This window comes from Microcebus murinus, chromosome 8 (genome assembly GCF_040939455.1).
Source record: "Microcebus murinus isolate Inina chromosome 8, M.murinus_Inina_mat1.0, whole genome shotgun sequence".
NCBI classification, from domain to species: Eukaryota; Metazoa; Chordata; class Mammalia; order Primates; family Cheirogaleidae; genus Microcebus; species Microcebus murinus.
Window position 1 is genome coordinate 2,983,927 of NC_134111.1, and position 14,825 is coordinate 2,998,751.

Genomic DNA, 14,825 nt, shown 5'->3' on the forward strand with positions numbered 1-14,825 from the left:
ATAAAATAAAATAACAAAGATGTACCATGTCTCTACGAAGAAAACTATATTATCGAAAGAAATTAAGCATGACCAAAGTATAAAATCCTAGCAAGTGTTTTTCTCCTCCTGAACTTGACAAGCTAATTCTAAAATATATGTGAGAAAACAAACGACAAGGAATATACTAAGACACTCTTGAAGAAGAATGAGATGGGAGGACTTGATTTATTGGGAATCAAGAAATATTATAAAATTTATAAATTTTAATATAAATATTTAAGATTTATAATATAAATCTCTACTCTAATTTAGATATCGTAGTATGGGGATGAAGATAGACAAGTAGACCAATGGAACAAAACAGAAGGCCTAGAAACAGATCCATGCATATACGAGTACTTCACTGCTGACAACTATGGTACTGCAGAACAGTATGTTTTCTTTAAAAACAATCATCCTGAAATAACTATGCACATACAAAAATGAAAGTTGAACTCTGTTTCACACCATACATAAAACAAATTCCTAATGGAATATAGATCTGAATGTGAAAGGCAAAGTAATAAAATCATAATAAAAGAGCATCTTTACAACTTTAGTAGGCTCAAAAGGCATTAACCATAAAGGAGAATACTGACCAATTAGACCACAAAAGATACTATTAACAGAGTCAAAGTGGGAAATTTTGCAACATATGTAAGTAACAAAGGATGCACCACCAGTATATATAAAGAATGTCTATAAATCAAGAAGGAAAAACCAAACAATCCAAATATTTAAACAAGCACTTCATAAAAGAGAATACTTAAATAGCCATAAACATACAAAATGGTACTCAACCTTGTTACTAATTACAAAAATGCAAAATAAAAACTACAATGGAAAGTGATATTAATAAAGAGAGAAATTATTAAAAGGAACCAAACAGAAAATTTGGAGTTGAAATGAAAAATGAACTAGAGGAGTTCAACCACAGATTTGAGGAGGCAGGAAAAAGAATCAGCAAGCTTGAAGACAGGTCAATTGAGATAATCCAGCCTGGGAGCAGAAAATAAAAAGAATAAAGAGGCCGGGAGTGATGGTTCACGCCTGTAATCCTAATACTCTGGGAGGCTGATGTAGGTGGATCGTTTGAGCTCAGAAGTTCGAGACCAGCCTGAGCAAAAGCGAGACCCTGTCTCTACTAAAAATGGAAAGAAATTAATTGGCCAACTAAAAATATATAGAAAAAATTAGCCAGGCATGGTGGCGCATGCCTGTAGTCCCAGCTACTCAGGAGGCTGAGGCAGGAGGATTGCTTGAGCCCAGGAGTTTGAAGTTGCTGTGAGCTAGGCTGATGCCACGGCACTCAATCTAGCCTGGGCAACAAAGTGAGACTCTGTCTCAAAAAAAAAGAATAAAGAAAAATAAGCAGAGCCTCAGAGACCTGTGGGACTCCATCAAGTATATTAGCATATGAATAATGGGAGTCCCAAGAAGAGGAAAGGACAGAGGAAAGGGAAGGAGAGAGACAGGGGCAAAAAGAATATAAGAAATAATAAAAGTCTCCCACATTTAATAAAAATATTAATCTGCACACATCCAAGAAACTCAATGAACTCCAAGTAGAGTAAATACAAAGGGATATATACCTAAACATACCATATTCAAACTGTCAAAAGAGAAAGAATCTTGAAACCTGCACAAGAAGCATTTGTCATATACAAGGGATCCTCAATAAGATTAACAGCTAATCTCTCATGACAAACCATGGAGGCCAGAAGGCTATGGGAAAAGATATTTAAGGTGCTAAAAGAAAAAAAAAAAATCTATCAAGCAAGATTCTATATCCAGTAAAACTATGCACCAAAAATGAAACAGGAATTTATACATTCTCTGGGAGTTTGTAGTTAGCATATCCACTGTGCCAGAAATACTAAAGGGGGTCCTTTAGGCTGAAATGAAAGGACATTAGACAGTAACTCAAACCCACACAGTGAAAGTACATAGGTAAACATAAAAGACAGTATAAGTGTGTTTTATCTTTGGAACTCTTTTTGTTACCTATCTATCTCATTAATCATTATATTAAATGTAAATGGTTTAAACTCTCCAATTAAAAGCCACAATTGAAGGCCAGCTCCCACCTACCAAATTAACAGATTGACAATAATGGTCAAAACATGGAGCAACAGAACTCTTAACACTGCTGATGATAGTGTAAATTAGAACTACTTTGAAAACTACTTGAAATTGTCTAATAAAGATAAAGATACACATATCTGATGCCACAACAATTCCACCTGTGTAGATGTATACACAGTTGAAATACATGTATATATGCCAGAATGTTCACAGTAGCATTGTCCATGGAAGTCAAAAACAGAAAATAACCCAAATATAGAGTGGGTAAATAAAATGTACCACTACACATAACATAGATGAATCACATAACATAATGCTGAGAAAAAGAAGTTACACATAAAAGAGTACATCTTTTATGGTTCCACTGAGAGAAAAGAAAAAAATAGGCAAACTAAACTATGGTGTTTAAGAATATATGCTTAAATAGTTCATCTATAAAGAAAAGCAAATGGAGTGATTACCATAAAAGTTAGAAAGCTACATACTTTAGTTAAGGATGAAGAGTAGCTTCCGGGATGGTAGTCACGCTCTACTTCTTGAACAGGATTTTGGTACAGGTGTAATTGCTTTGTTATAATTCCTTGATGTATATGAATATGTATTTATGTAACTTTGTTCTATGCACTTTTATTCACGGACACTGTATATCACAGTAAAAGTTGAAAAAAACTTTAAGGTAGACCTAAGCAAAACAAAATACCTAAAGTACATGAAACCACATATCTAAAATAAACTATAACCTCACCTCTGAAAAATGCTTTTAGCAAATTAATAAACAGTGATTCAGCGCACCTTCCTGAAACACACTATGGTTTCTGACATAGAATAAAGGGAAATTGTGACACTATATTCCATATTGTGAATCCTGAGCTATTTAGTTCCTACAGCAGAAAAGCAAATTGACTCTAAGAGGCAGAGAAACGAACTCATCAGAATAGCTTGAGTACAAAATAAAAAGATAGGTAATTATTCTAAGAAGTAGCATCCTCTTCCATTTCTCTCCACAACCAACATCAGGTCTATAATATTTTTCACTACTGATACACCTTCCTGTGAGATCAGATAAAATGTCTCTCACACACACATACTCCTTTCCATGAAGAAACAAGACATTGTTCTGAGAGAGAAGAGAACAGAGATACAAATAACACTTCACTTTCTGACAGAATGTTGTATTTCTGTCACGGAAAGTGTTAACCATAAAAAACAGACACTTACTTGATCAAGATTTGAAAGGCTGTTAGGATCCTGACTCAGACCTTGGTACTGTCCCCTGAGTCTGTCACCAGCAGCTATTTTCCTAAACTTCTTCAGATCCACGACATACAGCGCACTGAATAGAGAAGACCCGTTTGTTATAAGCAACCATGGATTATGACAAAAAACTGAACCCACTGACTAATGGAATAATCACTAGACAAACATTCTGACTTCTCTTTGAAAAGGTAAAGGAAAGTTAATGGTCAGTAGGTGATACTTCAACAATATCTAAGAAAGTCAATGCAAAATCCCTATTCTGCCACCACTAGCTCACTTTTGTCACTGTTCCTTATTTAACTGCCTTCGAAAGGAAATAGTCTCTGACAAAAGATTTCTAGCAGCAGCAACATCAGTAATAAAAAGCTATAGAAACTGATAAATAACCATTAGTCGAGAATATCCTGAGGATATCCTTAAATGTTAGAGGGGGAAACCCCTAGTGTTACAGTTCTCTTGGATAAGGCACGTACAGTATGAAACTGAAACCACCAGGCCCAAACATTTATCTATACGGGCTGCCCTCTATAGCTCCCCTACCCTCCAAATCTTCCAAATCACAACTCTCCAGAGACAATAAAGGAGTGTTCATTAGAAATGCAATCGATGTAGACACTGCCTGACTTTAAGAGGTCTACTTTTAGGAAATTACCCTGTAAACATACCTGAAATATGCAAAATGGTATTTGATAATTATGTATTGCAACATATGTCATAGGAAAAGAATATAAATAACATTCATACACTGGACTAATATGCAGCTGTAAAAAAGAATAAGGTCCTTCGCCATATATTGATATAACAAGATCTATAAGTAAGACATTAAGTTAAAAAAGTAGCTTGCAAAACGGTATAAATACGGAATATATTTTGTGAAAAAAAGAGTTCATAACTGTAAGAAACTCTGGAAGTATAGATAATAGGGGAGGTTATCTGTTGTGGGGGTGAGAACTGGGTAGGAGAGAGACAGAATTAGGAAGATTATTGCTTATTTTTTATAATATTTATTTTTAAAACATATTAAGGTATTACCCATTCACAATTTTAATTTAATTTAATTCAGGTTAATTTATTTAGCTTTCTTTCTTTTCTTTTCTTTTTTTTTTTTGAGACAGAGTCTTACTTTGTTGCCCAGGCTAGAGTGAGTGCCATGGTGTCAGCCTAGCTCACAGCAACCTCCAACTCCTGGGCTCAAGCAATCCTCCTGCCTCAGCCTCCCAAGTAGCTGGGACTACAGGCATGCAACACTATGCCTGGTTAATTTTTTCTATATATATTAGTTGGCCAATTAATTTCTTTCTATTTATAGTAGAGATGGGGTCTCGCCCTTGCTCAGGCTGGTTTCAAACTCCTGACCTTGAGCAATCCTCCCGCCTCAGCCTCCCAGAGTGCTAGGATTACAGGCGTGAGCCACCATGCCAGGCCTTAATTAGTTTTCTTTAAATTAATTTTAAAGAAAAGAAAACCATACAACAGCGTGAGCAGCACCTGATATGATACTTCCGTCCGGCTAAATGGCTGGCCCAGTACCCTGACTTCCAGAACCTGTAGCCATCCATTTCTCGTCGGCTGTCGCAGAAAGGAGTATAGCCATAAGGGGCACCATCCAAATTGAAATCTCTTAACTCTTTCAGATCTGTTCGTACAATCTGGAGAAAAGAATATGAAAAGGCATTTGTTAAGCAACCATGCAAACAGCTCTAATGCAGTTTCCCCAAAATATAGAGTGCCTCACTGAAGGTAGCATGGAGGGCAGCTTAGTGGTTAACAGCACAGGAACTAGCAGGAGGCACGGTGTGAGCCTGTATTCCTCCACTTATTAGCTGGTTTCCCTCACTAACATGTGAGACCCTGAGCCTAGAATGTGGCACACAGTACTCCAGGTATTCAATGGGAGTAGAAATAGAACATATTTAAATTGCTTAGCCTCTCCGTACCTCCCTCATCTGTAATGTGGAGATAATGATAGCACCTAGATCACAAGGCTGTTGGGAAGCTTACATAAGTTAACACATAGATAGGTGTGGAACAATGCCTCACCTATCTCAGTGTTCAACAAGGATTTAATGTGGCTACGTTAGAATCAGGAGAGCATATTTCAGGCTGAACCAGCTGATGGGAATTTCAAAGTGGTGGGTAAACGTTTGTCCAAATGATGTATGCATACACTACATCACTTCCGCTCTGGCAAAACTGACTCGGGTTTCAGCCAGCTCAGGGTGAGGCGGAAGGCTGTGGGTAGAAGTGCATTTATGCTGTTTGAGTTTGTATACTCTAAAATCACAGTATGTTCCCTTTAATTAATTCAAACCCTGACAGCTGGAAGAGTACCTGCATTGTTCCCTATTATTGAGGCCAAGCATCCACTTGAGCTTTGTCTATCACCTATGCCAATAACGCCGAGCTTTTGGGCAGATCACTGGAGATGATGACAAGCACTCTTAAACCTTAATTTTTAACTTTTATGTTAAACGAATTAACTAAGATAAAAACCGCATACATGATGTTACCTCAACTATGTTAAAAAGACATAGAAAAGGAGATATAGCAAACACAAATTTAAGTGGTAATCACATCTGAGTGATACTTTCACATATTTTCTAAGTGTAAAATAAACGTGTACTTTTCCATAACTGGAAAAATATAATTTAAAAAGGAAAAAGAAGTCTGTTGCCTTTAATACAAACTATTACAATTGGATCTCTAGCCTGAGCAAGGGTGAGACCCCATCTCTACCAAAAATAGAAAAAATTAGCTGGAAATAATGGTACACACCTGTAGTCCCAGCTACTCGGGAGGCTGAGGTAGGAGGATCACCTGAGCCCAGGAGCTGGAGGTTGCAGTGGGCTAGGCTGACGCCATAGCACTCTAGCCTGGGCAACAGAACAAGACTGTCTGAAAAAACAAATCTGGCCTTTAAGAGCTTACCTGATCAGCATCCACAAATAAGAATTTGTCAACAACCAGTGGAAAAAGTACATCCAGGAAGAGGATCTTGTAACCCCAGATGATGCGCTGTTTTTCAGTTTGCTGATGAAGCCACCGGGGCCATTTATACTGAACAAGCTCATACTGGAAATTGTATTCATTTGCCATGTAAGGTATAAACTCCTATTTTTAGACACAAAGAACAACAAACAATCATTTCCTCTGATTAAGAAAACTGCATGAATAATGTAAGATAACCACCATGAATGCAGCACAAATAAAACACATTTACCAAAATAGTAGTCTAACAAAGAATTGGCCCAAACCCATTTGTGACTACATAAAGGAATACATATAAACTTTTGTCAACTCCACATTGTTTTTTGACTTCTGCTAACCAGATGAAATGACAGAAATCTTTAAGGCTTTTACATTTGTATCTGTGTATTCGTGTTTAAGGCACATGAACTTTAAGTCCATCTGTCTAAACTTAATTTCAGTAAAACATTTATTGAGCTTGATTGTAAGTCTTTCTCAAGACTAGATCTAACCCTGGAAATAATGTAGCAAAATCAAAACTTGGGACAAATTTGTTGCCATTAATGAATAAGTCTTTCAGATTCTAAATGCAAGTACCTTCAGGAGACCAGAATTGAATTACTTATCTAGGAGAGATGTTGCTGAATATATTAAATGTTATTTAGTAAATTCTACAGAAAAAAAAAAAAAAGATGCAAATAAATCAATTTAGATGACAAATAGTAGCTGCTATACACAAAGCAGAAAACTTTCCAAGTGTGTTGTTTGTTCTGCACAGATGAAGGATTACTTCCATATATCATCTGGTAGTGGTTCATGATAAAATCAATCATTCTCTTCAATGTAAACCAGTACTGTGTTTGCTTTCTAAAAGTAAGGCATGCATGCTTCAGAGGAAGGGACTGCTATTTCATGAAAATAATGCTTCTAACAAAAAATACAGACTCTTCTTCCATATTATCCAAGCTTCAAATAGTCATAATTTTGTCTTTTGTTTTATGACAACTGTTCCTCTCAAACAGACCAAGCAGGGAGAATAATCTACATAGAAATATGTAACTAATTAGGGGATCCTAATAAACGGAAAATTTTTCAAAGTATACAGATAAAACAAAATAAGTAAAAAAAGAAATACTATAAGGAGTAATACTGTAAGGAGATAATACTATCTCTTTAATAAGAATGTTTTCCTGTTCCTTGTAAAACAAACCTTAAATGTGGGAGACAAATAATTCTTCAGGAACCAGAATTTCACAGGAGTCTTGGTATTCTTCAGCACTGATAGCATCATTATGCTGCCAAACAAAAGCAAATAATAATAATTTTCCAATGTTTTTAATTGCAACAGCATTAAGTAGTGTCAATCACAAGACAGCGAAATGTTCTTCACAGCAGAGCTAACTGATGGCTCAATTAGGCAGAGAGAAAGACTTGGTAATGGGACACTGTACTTATTCCTACTTACAAAGTTATCATTGAATGGTGGAGAAGGGACATTTCTTACCAATAAAAATATACTTAATTGACAGAGGCAAATGTTCTAATTCTGCTACACCTTTAAATAAACTGCTTTATGAACAGAAATACTGGAGGTTGTAACCACTGGCAAGTGCCAGCAGCACGTGGCGCTGAGGGAAGAGCAAGAGCGGAGTGCGGCCCTGCGCGGCTGCTGGGGAGGAGAGCAGGCAGGCCTGGAGTTACCGGCTCAAGATTCCCTACTTTGAAAACAAACAAAAACAAATTTTGAGTAAAAGAATTCAGTTAAATTCAGCTGCTACTATCATCATTATTTTACCTCAGATGTTATTTCTGAAAATAGGCGGGCTAAAAATGAGTAAAACAACATTTTGATTATTTTCTAGACTAGATTTGTGGTAAAAAATAAAAGTGAAAAGAACCCTGGCAATTAGGAAAGCAACCCTCAGGCAAAGGTGTGCCTTCAGAGCTGAGCCCTCCTGATGCTGTGACAGGGGCTCCTGAGTGCCTTCCCTCCAGCCACCTTATCAACTGGCCCAAGCCTGTGGTCCCTCTTGGCTACAGCTGTGTGACATCTGGCAAGTCCCTTCACACTCTGGCGTGTTCACACTGAAGAACCAAGATCTCTCCTGGCTCTAAGACCCTATGAATCTTTAGATGGCAGTGAAGTGTTCCCCTTCCATGTTCTATGTGAACCTCCTAATTTCTGGTTTAGGCAATGCTTGGTAGCCAAGTAAATACCACTGTCTATAATGTGTGCAGTGATGTGAATGGTCTATAGCCTTGTATTAATAATATCCACACAAAGGAATTTACTACATAGCTCAACTTCATGGAGCTGACCAGAACAACACAAATACAATTACAGTAAGCTATTCACAGTCCTCAAGAGTGCTTCAAATACACAGAAGTATAATCGGTAGAATCCAACAAAACTTTTTTCCTTAAATAAGAATACTGTGGCAAATTCATTCACATATACCGAAATAATCAACAAGACTAACCGAAGAAATCTTTCATAGAGATGACCAGATGCAACAGAGAAAATATTAATTATGTCATCTTTATCTTGTTTCACTTCCTCAGTCTTCTGTCCTCCTGTAAAGCCCCTATAACAATAAAGGTAAAAACAAGGTCACCTGAAATGTCGGTACAGACACACAGGCCTCTAAGGAGAGAGGAAAGAGATGGTGCTTTTCGACCCCCATTCCTTCTCTAGAGGGTAGGATGCAGCCAGAGCAGTCCCAAAGCATCCCTCATACCCTGAGAGAGAGCACAAGGCTGGCAGAGCCACCCCACAAGGTACCAAGGAAGATGCTCACTCCAAGATGCTGTGCTACTATAGGAACAGGCTGAACATGGGCTGTACTACAGAATGTAATTTGTACAATGGGAAGTAAACTGAGCAATTACCAGTCAACCCTCAAAACAGCACACAACTGAATGAGACTCAAGTATGGAACGCAAGTAATGTCACCAGGAGGAGACATCACCCTCTTTTAGTTAATCATGTGGAAAATACCCATCTACTCCAAATATGTATGACAGCATAAGATTTGGCTGCACAAAGCAAAGGGTCAGACAGAATTACAAGAGTCAAAAAGGAGGGAGGGAGGGATGGAGCTTGTATCTCAGTTTTTTCTTAAAAGCACTTTTTTCATGATGCCAATTTACCATTTGAAGGAGTCCCAAAATCCAGACTCATTCTCATTTGTTCCATCACTCAGCAAGTCTTCATTCACCATGTCTGCCTTCTTCTGAACCTGCAATCATATGGGATAACCATCTTATTCTTCTTGGTTGTCTAATAGGCACAGAATTGCTTTTCACCAGATGTACACTGTGAGTACAGTAAACAACAGGGAATTATCAATCAATTCTTCCACAAGCAGGCAAAACCAGACCCAGAGTCTCAAAGTATTCAACAGAAGTATTTTCTCCAGGATGCTCACCCCAGACACTTAAGTGAGAAGACATCAATCTCTTTTATTAGACAGTAGCCATTTTCAGCTTGCAAAATGGGCAAAGAACCTCAAACTCAACTGTGTAGGAAATAGTCTGAGTAGAACCAGAACACGATTCGCTGAGTGAACAGGCAGTGCCAGGGGATAGTGCCGCCTGCCAGGGCTCCAGCTGCCAGGAGGGAGGCATTTCACGTCACAAGTTTTTTTTTCCAGGATCTCTAGCTGAGTCTTCTCAGTAGCACAGTGACCAGTTTTCTGCTCAACTATCCGTGGTCTACTTTAGATTTCACTGCATGTAATGATCATTCATTTCATAATATATTTTACATTAAGTAATGGCTAAGTAGAAGTGAGAAGAAATTAAAGTACCATTTTATTGTTGCTGAAATTTTCATTGGCATTCCCCAATTATCTAAGAATCTTTAATAATTCTATTGATGTTGCTTTATATGCAACACAGCAGCTATGAGAACATTTTACATAAAATGTGATTTGCATTGCTCACTGAGATTACCCAAAAGATACAACTCTCATTTGAAGAAAGCCTCAAACTGACATTTATTAATACAAAGACAATTTGCCTTAAAGAAGCTTCCTACAATTGCTACAGTTAATTCCAAAGGGAGTTTTGGGCTGGTCTCAAGATACATATTTTTACATTGTAGCTACCAAAAATAACAGAATACTGCTATTTATACCAACCATAAAAGAGTGGCTGCCTTAGCATACCAAACTTACCTTCACTTTAATAATTTTGCTTTTGAAGTTGTTGAGGACAATAACAACCTCATCAGCATCAGCAGGAGAATCTGTACCGTCGTGGCTTAGAGAGACAAGCAAGAGAGATATCATAATCACAACTCTCAAAATTCAGTACTGGTCTCAGAGCAATCTGCCATATTTATCCATCATCTTTCTCATAAAGAAGTCTTTCAGAATAAATAACTTTCTTTTTCTTTTGGGTTTCATTTTTTTTTTTTTATTTTAGAGACAATGTCTCACTGTATTACCCAAGCTGGTCTTAAACTCCTAAGCTTGAGCTATCCTCCCAACTCAGGCTCCCAAGTAGCTGGGACTACAGGTACATGTCACCACACCAGGCTAATTTACTTATTTAGTTAGTTAGTTATTTACAGATGAGGTCTTGCTACGTTGCCTATGCTAGTAGAACAAATCACTTTCTCACAACCTGAAGGGAGCCCCATCAAGCTACAAAGAAGCACCTGTTAAAACCTTTACCTTCATACACATTGCGTGTCCAAACTTCCCTCATGAGTCCTCCTTCAAATTATCTATCACCAGGGAGAGGCCCTCAGGCATGGTGAGCACTAAACAACTGTCTGTGTTCGCAAGGTGTGAGTCAAACACAGCGCCCTCAGTAAAGGAGCACGATAGGATGGGCCACCCTGAACCACCACTGGAGCCCCACCACTCTACGCTCTAATTGGAACAGTGCTGTAATGCAACCTACTACTCTCTCTTCTGCCTGGAGCCAAAGTCAGTCAACTGAAGGTCTTGTACTCAACCTGGCACCTTCACGCTATAAGAATAGCTATAACCAGCTCTACTGGCAGGCACACAGGAGGAGAGGAGGAAAAATTAAAAATGTTTATCTACTAACCCACAGTAATGCCTAAAATTTTCAGTCACCAAATTTCAAGGTGCAGAAAGTGACAGTAACAATAGGAAGTCACTATGTTTGCTGTCATCTAGCAGACAGCAGAGTTGCAAGGCAACGTATGAGTCTGACAGGAGAGTCCTAAAGTATGAAACACTTGAGGCACTGGGAATGTCCACCTGGAAAGCACAGGAGGACGAGAGCCCTAGACAGCCAGGATGGGAGCTGGGGGCACCACACTCCTGAGTGGAACAAAAGCATCATTTCATCACACACAACTGCAAATGAAATTTGTGATGCCTCACTAACTGCCCTAGTAGTAGCAGTTAGAGCTGGTTCTCATTTCAAAATGTTCTGGAGAAATGTACCTACATAACTTAATCCTACCTGTAGATTCTATAAATATCCTCAGAGCGTCCCTTTCTGAGTCTGAGAATCCAAGCTCCTGGGTTGGCTTTTAGCTGAAAGTAGCCCTAGACCAAGAAGAAACACCAAATTTTAGTTCTGTTTCTGAGGGATAGTTACTTCTTTTAATGAAATATCAGTCACTTATAATGTAGATAACATGGTAAACAAATCAGTGCAACTCTCTAAAAACAAAAAACAAACAACAAAAAAACTACACATTAGAAACTCTAGCAAAATGCAGGCCAGTCAAGCCAAGAAGTCTGCCTTTTATCTGTACTTCAGTGAAGAATCAATGTGTGATGTGTGAATAAGCTGTGAATGTCCAAAGAAAAAGGCTGTGAGCTCATGAGCAATCCATTTTCAGGGACCAATTTGGTTAGAGCAGAGTATTCCATCATGTTTTTCTTTTAAGCTGACATGTAATTCTAACCTACAAATTTACCTGAACTAATGATTTTGATATAGACCAAATTCAGTCAATTATGAATTTTAGTCTCACTCAATGGTTAAGATTGCTCCATCATAAACTGTAGTGCCCAAATTAAAACTGCAGTATCAGTATCTAAAGAACTAATTATTTACCAGATTGGCCATAACAATGGTATCCACGACGACAGGGTTGGCTGACGTTCCTAAGGTAAACTGTAGTCCTCGGGGGGGTTGGCCTGTGGTGATGTCATAGCAATGACCTTCCAGTAACAGGTACTCCAGCTCATATTCGGCAGCCACTATGCCGTCCACCTGCAATATCAAAATTAATGTCTTGAAGACTACTCAGCAACAACATAGATAAATCTGAAAAGCATTTTGCAAAGTGAATGAAGCAGACAAAAAGGATTTATTATACATATTGGATTATCATACTTTTTTTTTTTTTTTTTTTTTTTTGAGACAGAGTCTCCCTTTGTTGCCAAGGCTAGAGTGAGTGCCGTGGTGTCAGCCTAGCTCACAGCAACCTCAATCTCCTGGGCTCAAGCAATCCTGCTGCCTCAGCCTCCCAAGTAGCTGGGACTACAGACATGCAACACCATGCCCGGCTAATTTTTTCTATATATATTAGTTGGCCAATTAATTTCTTTCTATTTATAGTAGAGACAGGGTCTTGCTCTTGCCCAGGCTGGTTTCGAACTCCTGACCTTGAGTAATCCACCCACCTTGGCCTCCCAGAGTGCTAAAGTTACAGGTGTGAGCCACTGCTCCGGCCTGGCTGATCATACTTTAAGAACTTTGAGAAAAGGCAAAACTATGACAGAAAACAGATCATTTATTGCCTGAGACCAGGCAGGAGGAAAAGGGATTGCCTGCAAAGGGGTACAAAAGAACTTTTTGGAGTGATAGAAATGTTCTGTATCTTGACTGTGGTGGTGGTTAATCACCGCATACAAATATAAAAACTGGGTTGGAAAGAGAAAGGAGAAAACCAATAAGGATGTCATTCCAAAAATAAGGATGAGAGGACAAGACTCTAAACATTGTTAAAAGAAATTAAAGAACTAAATAGAAAGATATATCCCATATTCATGGATCAGCACAAACGTGTACTCAATGTTCATAGCACTGTTATTCATAATAGAAAAAAAGCAGAAACAACCCAAATATCCATTCATGAATGGATAAATTAAATTTGGTATATTCATAAAATGGAATATTATCTGGCAATTAAAAAAAATAAGTACCGATGCATACTACAACATGGATGAATCTTGAAAATAATTTGTTGAGTGAAGGAAGCTAGTCACAAAAGATCACATACTGTTATCATTCTATTTAGACAAAATTCAGAATAGGTAAATCTACAGAGAGAGAATGTCAATCAGTAGTTGCCATGGGCTGGAGAGAATGGGGAGTAACTTCCACAGGATATGGAGCTTCTTCTGGGCATGATGAAAACATTCTAAAATTAGGTCACAGGGATGGCTGGACAACTCTGTGAATAAATAAAACCTCTGAACTGCATACTTTAAAAAGGGAAATTTTATAGTACAAGAATTATATATGAATAAAGCTGTTATTTTAAAAAATATCATATCTGAACACTGATGTCTCAGAGGCCCACCTACACTATGATTGAATCTGTTCAAAGTCTACCACTACTACATCATAGTTTTTATACATAATTAGATATTTGGAAACAATGATAGTCTTACCTCTTCTAAATAAACATTATCAAGATCATATGGCGTTCTCACAGATTCTACCATCCAGCTCTCAGGTGTGTTCAAATTCAGAGTGAACAGTGGAGACTGAGGCATATCCAAAAATTTTGCTATTGGGCCCTTAGCAAAGCTACTGTCTGAAGTGAAAGAAATCTCTGGTTCTAAGACATAACGGTAAAAGCTGAAATTAAAAAGGAAAGTGTTAGATTTTTCTGTGTGACCACAGTCCTTCAATTTATATAGTTAAACAACTGCCTTAAAACAAACTAGATCTGGAGGGGGTTATCATTCCAAATTGGAAAAGTATTTCAAAAATCAGCTTTTGACCTAAGAATGTCTCCTGCAGTTGCTACAGATGCAAGAAAAGGCAAAGAGGGACAAGACAGGGAAGGCTATTCCTTGATGAGCATGGCTGCTCTCAGGGCCATAAGCATTCCCAAAGTACTTTTCTCCCTTCGAGAAGAATTCATTTTTCTCTTAAAAACCAAGTCGTACATACTGATTGGGATCTCAGACTAGCCCTGCAAACACTGTAATAATTTAAACATTTCTCCCATACAAGGATGATGATGGAAGCTGGAAACCCTTGGTCACTTGCAAACACAGTTTCTTTATTTTTTTTTTCCAGAATATTACAGGGTACAAACGCTTTTGTTACATAAATTGCCTTTGCACTGCCAGAATCACAGCTACAGGCATGCCCATTCCCCAGACAGCACATTCCGCACCCATTAGGTGTGAATTTAGCCATCCCTACTCTCCTCTCGCACCTGACAGATACCTGATTAATGTTACTTCCATATGTGCATATTTCTTGATCTACTAGTACCAATTTAATGGTAAGTACATGTGAACTGTTTCGATATACTTAGA

At 38.0% G+C, this 14,825-nt stretch overlaps 1 protein-coding gene across 4 annotated transcripts in view; it reads right to left on the reverse strand.

Moving 5' to 3' along the window:
- UGGT1 (UDP-glucose glycoprotein glucosyltransferase 1) overlaps window positions 1-14,825 on the reverse strand; it is a 110,938-nt gene that overhangs the window by 11,428 nt on the left and 84,685 nt on the right. For all 4 annotated transcript variants that reach the window (XM_076005425.1, XM_076005426.1, XM_076005424.1 and 1 more), the window contains 10 exons: window positions 13,944-14,133; window positions 12,379-12,537; window positions 11,776-11,861; window positions 10,509-10,593; window positions 9,481-9,569; window positions 8,811-8,915; window positions 7,541-7,625; window positions 6,292-6,474; window positions 4,852-5,012; window positions 3,325-3,439 (listed from right to left, as the gene is read on the reverse strand). In XM_076005425.1, the coding sequence (XP_075861540.1) occupies window positions 3,325-3,439; window positions 4,852-5,012; window positions 6,292-6,474; window positions 7,541-7,625; window positions 8,811-8,915; window positions 9,481-9,569; window positions 10,509-10,593; window positions 11,776-11,861; window positions 12,379-12,537; window positions 13,944-14,133 (1,258 nt within the window). The remainder of the gene's footprint in view (window positions 1-3,324; window positions 3,440-4,851; window positions 5,013-6,291; window positions 6,475-7,540; window positions 7,626-8,810; window positions 8,916-9,480; window positions 9,570-10,508; window positions 10,594-11,775; window positions 11,862-12,378; window positions 12,538-13,943; window positions 14,134-14,825) is intronic.